The 6,000-nt window shown below is 43.3% G+C and overlaps 1 protein-coding gene across 1 annotated transcript in view; it reads right to left on the bottom strand.

Moving 5' to 3' along the window:
• Positions 1-5,152, bottom strand: part of L3MBTL4 (L3MBTL histone methyl-lysine binding protein 4) — a gene marked incomplete at both ends in the record, with an annotated part of 303,064 nt that extends 297,912 nt beyond the window's left edge. The window contains one exon of the mRNA XM_082853718.1: positions 5,081-5,152. Within this exon, the coding sequence (XP_082709844.1) occupies positions 5,081-5,152 (72 nt within the window). The remainder of the gene's footprint in view (positions 1-5,080) is intronic.
• Between the last annotated feature and the right edge of the window lie 848 nt (positions 5,153-6,000).

Consider the following 6,000-nt stretch of genomic DNA (forward strand, 5'->3'; position numbering starts at 1 on the left):
GCAGCCAACCCGGGCTCCCTCCTGTCGGTATGTCAAGTCCAGTGGCCCCAACATCAAGACCGTCTGAACTTGGCCACCCACATGCACCCCACTCACCTTACTATCTCACTGTGTACCAAAACTTAGACTTATTGAAATTAAAAGGCCCTTAAAAATCTTCTAATCCAAGACTTTTGTTCTAGAGACAAAGAAACTGAGCGTCAGCCTGGCGAAGGGCTTGTCCTTGGTCACAGAGCTACTTACCACCACAGCCAAAGACCGAAATCCAAATACCCTGACTCGCATCCCAGCACTCACTCTACAAAGCTGCTCAGTCAGAAAAGTCATTACAGCCACTATAATCCCGCCAGATGTCACACAGGTCGTCGTATCTGCTTCCAGCCCCCTACCCAGGCTCCTGCTGCTTCCTTGGTCAGACAGTCCCTGCTATGACCCTTCAACTTCCTTCTCTCTCAAGGTTAGCTGCCTACAGGACATCCAGATTTTAAGCAAATAATTTGTATTCCCTCATTTTGCATTCTACCAGGTTGCATTTAAGAGCCATGTGTTATAACAGCATTACATGTGCATTAGATATTTTTATTTTTAAATAAACTAAATAAAGCATTAAAGATGGACATCTTAGATATTCTTCATCCTTCAAGGTCCCACTCTGCCCCCAGTGATCCTACCTTTCTCTGAAGGCTACATGGACCTTAGATCTTAGTCACACTGCATTACTCGGCCTAAGTCAGTTCTCTTTTATTCAGCAATACTCTAAGATGCTTAAGAATAAATAATGCCTCATATTTCTATTTCTCAAAGTTCATAACTCATGAATTAGGTACAGGTTCACAGATTTTTAAGAGCTGCAGAGGGAGAGCAAGAATGGGCACTAACATTTATTCAGCTTCAGGTATTTTATATACACAACTAGACAACATGTACTTTATTCTTGTATAGTCAAACAAAATCTCCTTTTTTCATCTGAGAAAATTTTTATGAATGGAATTTGAAACTGTACAGCCTACATATGGTTTGGGATTTTATCCCCAGAACACCCACGTACACACCAAACATCCATGAAACCACTCTGAAAACAATGCTTCGCTTCCCCAGTTACCATGTGGCCACACTTTGCCAGCAGTCCTAGGGGTGGGGGGTGGCCAAGGCTACCAAGGCACCCGCGTGACACTCATCTCTGTGTGGGATGTTGTGAAAAGCATGATGTGAGAAGGAGTCCAAGGGGCAGTGGAAGGCCTCTCTTCAAGTCTGCGGCAGCACCACCTGCCAGACCAGCAGGCAAGTCATCCACACGGCAGAACTGAGCACACAGGACGTAAGACGTGAGATGAAGCCTAAGAAGTGGAGGCACCGTCACGGGTGGTGTCAGAGTGTAACCTGGGACGCCCTCTTTGCAGGACGACATGAAAGGCGAATCAAAAGTTTATAGGCACGAACATTTTAGGACAAGATTCTACTGGTGAGATTTTGCCTGTGAGTCAGTTGTAAAAGTATACCAAGATATATGAATAAGAACACTGGATGTAACTTGGTGTGTAAAGACAGAAAATAAAAATCACCTAAATGTTTACAGCAGGGCACTGTTTCAATAAGTTATGGTACATTCACAGAGTGGAATACTATGCGCCACTGAAAACAATGAGAAGATTTGTATCTCCAAGATATACATGCTTAAGTGCAAAAATGCGAAGTACAGAACGATAGCCAGAATGTGAGCCCATCCGGGCTAAGTATATGTATGTATTATGTATATACGTGTACATGCATAAAGGATTTGGGTTTCTTAGCTTTCCTTTTTGTTTTTTTGTTTTGTTTGTTGATCCCTATATAGATACACAAGAAAGTGTAAACAGTGGTCACACCTTTATGAAAAGACTGGGGTAGTTTAGCAGGTGTGGGGAGAATTTACTCAGTAATTTACTCAGTAAAGAATTTACTTCTTATTTCAATACCTGTCTGTCCTATGTGGTCTTTTTTAACCATGTGTCTGCATACTGAAAAATATAAATAAATATTTTGAAATTCTACATGGAAATATTAGTACCTAGACTAATATTAGTCTAGGAAGTCTGAATTCAACAGATATTGTCTTCCTAGAGATATTTTAATATCAGCATCTAAAAATTATCACATCTCCTGACATTACTGTCTCAAAAGCAGATGTTTAGAAAGCACCCAACTGTCATTAGTTTGACGTTTTATGTTCTTAACCTGCCAATGCTATTTTGCTTGGCTGGCTGGAAATGTCACTTTAAAACAAGAAGGGTAACATAGAAAGTAAAGGATGGTATTGATATTTCAAGCAAAATTCAAACATGATTTCAGTGACTGAACCCCCTTCCCTCGACGGTGAATGCAGCCACAGATGTGACCCTGCTTTGTGAATTAAACCATTCAACTTAACGAATGAAAATGGACACTGGCCATGAGCCCCAAACAGACATGGCAACGTGGAATTCACCCCAAATGCACATCTTTCCCCTGATCTTCTGTGAATATCCTTTAAAATAATTTTATGTTCTAAACACCTCAGACCTCAGATGAGTAATATGGCCCTCGGAAGTATCATTTTCTTACTATTGATCAAAGAAGTCCATTTGCATGGAGATGTTATTAAACACCAGGAACATCATTCAACAGATATTTTCGGAAATCCAGCTACGCAAGGTGCCAAGCTCAAACAGCATCTGAGTAGTAAGTGCTGAGCACCCCTGGGGTTCACAAAACTGAAAACCCCAGTGCGGGATGGAAATAATGGTAAAAGCACCAGCACTAAATTGGAAACCAAGTTGGGCTTTAGGAGAAAACTGGGATTTGTGCCACTACAGTTGGGACAGCAGGTTGAATATTCATGTTGAAGGGCAAGGTAACAAGAACTAAGACGGGGCAGTAACAATTTTAGCAGCTTAAAGGGAAATGATACTGAGAAAAAGTAGAAAATATATTTAGATTGGAGAAGTGGTCTCCAATTTTATACTAAAATATTTTTAAAATATGCAGCAGACAGTATTGATTAGCTCTAGCACCATTAGCAGGTAAGATGTGTCCAACGTTTTCCCTGGGACAATGCTTCTCAAATATGGCCGTGTATCAGAACTGCCTGGAGGGCTTGGTAGAATACAGACCACTGAACCCCACCCCCAGAGCATCTGGTCAGCAGGTCTACAGTGGGACCAAAGAAGCCGCATTTCTAACAAACTCCCAGGCAATGCTGGCACTGCTGGTCCAGACACCACAGCAGGAGAACCACTGTCCAAGAGTAACTTTAAACACATCAAGTACCCTATTCTCCTCAGAAGACATGACACAGCAAACCTAAAATGCTGAGAACAGCATCCTCACATAACTCAAGACAGGTGCAGGCCTTCCCAAGTCTGATCCAAGCAACCTCGTAGACAGCTAGTTCTCTGGGATACACTTAGACCACTTGGCGCTCACGGTGCTGGTCCCGTCTGGACCTCAAGGGGAACAGGACCTCAGCCCCCACGTTAACCACTCCCCTTCCCCGTGGCGCTGAGGCTGAGGAAACAGCTCTCTAGCTTGACGCGGGCCTATATGTAACATCTTAAAACCAACCTCAGACCAGATCATCGCTGGACACTTCTCATTTAATGCCTGGAGGTCATGGAGTCACACCAACCTGGCATCAGACCAAAGAATGTAAGTACGACACTGTGTCACTTCACCACTGCATAATGTGTAAATGCACAACTACAACCCACATGAAGACACCAAAACCCACACCCAAATAAATGACGAGAGCCCCTGGCCCCTGAGGACGCTCTAATGGCCTACCATCCCCAAAACCATCACCACGGAGGAGGTCTCCTGGTCACTTCTGCCCACCCTGACATTTGTAGGAGTACAAGAAGCTGTCATAAGGAAACAGCACAGGGAACTAGAGGCATGATGCAATGTATGCCCTCTAGTTGTCAAGATGTTACTGTGACATATTATTCAGATGTAATTAACATTTAAACAGTAGAATCTGAGAAAAGCAGGTTACACTCCATGGTGAGGTGGGCCTCATCCAATCAGCTGAAGGCCCTACAAGAAAAGAGACTGACCTTCCCCTGAAGAACAGGGAATCTGCCTCCAGATGGCCTTTGGACTCAAGACTGTAACATCAACTCTTTTCTGGGTCTCCAGACTGCCACTAGTCAGTCCCCATCACTGCATGAGTCAATTCCTTAAAAGCAGGCTTCCCTGGTAGCACAGTGGTTGAGAGTCCGCCTGCCAGTGCAGGGGACACGGTTCGAGCGATGGTCCTGGGGGATCCCACATGCCGCAGAGCAACTAAGCCTGTGAGCCACAACTACTGAGCCCACGCACCACATCTACTGAAGCCCGTGCACTCTAGAGCCCGTGCTCGGCAACAAGTGAAGCCACCGCAATGAGAAGCCCACGCACCGCAACAAGGAGTGGCCCCCAGTCGCCGCAGCTAGAGAAAGCCTGCGCGCAGTAACAAAGACCCAACATGACCAAAAATAATAAATAAATCAAAATAAATAAATTTATCTTAAAAAATTCCTTAAAATACGTCTCTCTCTACAAATATACATATAATTCATCATTATCAAGTAGGGACAGAGATTGTGACAGGGCTGTCAACTACTCTTATTGGTTCTGATCCTCTGGAGAGCCCTGACAAACACAACCCCTACAGTTAGTTCACAAACTCTGTCCCTTACTTGATAATCATCAATTACCTCCATCTTTTTAAAAGAAAAGGCCTCCTTTCACCTTTAATATGAAGATTATCATTTTTTTCGGCTGCACGGCGTGACTTATGGGATCTTAGTTCCCCGGCCAGGGATTGAACCCGGGCCCTCGGCAGTGAAAGCACCAAGTCCTAACCACTGGACCACCAGAGAATTCCCAAGATTACCTTCTAAAATGTACCACAGTCAATGACACATATATTCCATACCACGCTACATAAAACTCAACCAGAAGCAACCGGTTTCGAGTGACTGAAAAAAACACCTCTGCTGTCACTGTAGCAGATGTGCAATTACACTGCGAATTCCCACAATGAGCACAAACTACAGGAAGGGTCCAGGAACTGACAACTTACCAAGCATCCATCCTGATTCAAACGCTCCTTGGAATCCATACTGAGCTTCCTCTTCCTGTTGGGCTGTTTCATTGCCAGCTTAGCACTCCTTGGCAGTGTTTTTCTGCAAAATAGTGCCACAGAAAGAGTGATGGGGTTTTTTCTCCTTTAGAATGACAAAAACAAACAAACAAAAATAACCATGCTTTCAATTATACCTCTTATAATTGGTTGCCATAAATACCCTGATAAATAAGCTGACACATAAGTTTCACTGTTGATTTTATAGCCCCTAGTACACTACTAAATTAATGGGGAAAAGAGATAAGTTTTCCACCTCATCTAGAAGACATGTCACAAAAAAATAGATATTATTCCTTTGGTCCTCCCTCTCACGAAATTTTGGTTTTGCTTAGCTGAACTAACCAGTTAGGACTCGCTGCAATTTTCCTATACAGCTTCTGTACTCACATGGTCTGAGTCCCCACAAGTGTCAAGGCAGAGGTGTTCCAGGTACGAGGTCCTAGTCACACAAGGCATAGCAGGGCAATCTGCGACAGAGAAGAAAACCTTTCACCAATCCAATTTATCATGACCATCCTTTGGTACATTAGTAAGTAGTAGGCGTTCTTTAATAAGTTGCTTGGAATTAGTTTTTTTGATAGAGCGATGAAACACACTGTCTCGAGAACCAACCACTAGTATTATGTAAGTCCCACTGGAGCTATAATTCAGAAGGTCATTCCCTTTGAATAATTTTAACTACAATTTACCTGTAAGTTTTTAAAAGTTCAAAGGACTCAAATCACCTGTGCTCCCCAGTGTTTTAGAATCATATATCCAACTTCTTATGTGATGTGTCCCCCTGAACAGTGACCCTAAAAACTGCAAACTGAGCACATTCACTACTGAGCGTGTCACTGCCCCTCTCACGGCTGCCC

The sequence above is a fragment of the Leucopleurus acutus genome (assembly GCF_964270905.1).
Source record: "Leucopleurus acutus genome assembly, chromosome: 13".
In the NCBI taxonomy this organism is placed as follows: domain Eukaryota; kingdom Metazoa; phylum Chordata; class Mammalia; order Artiodactyla; family Delphinidae; genus Leucopleurus; species Leucopleurus acutus.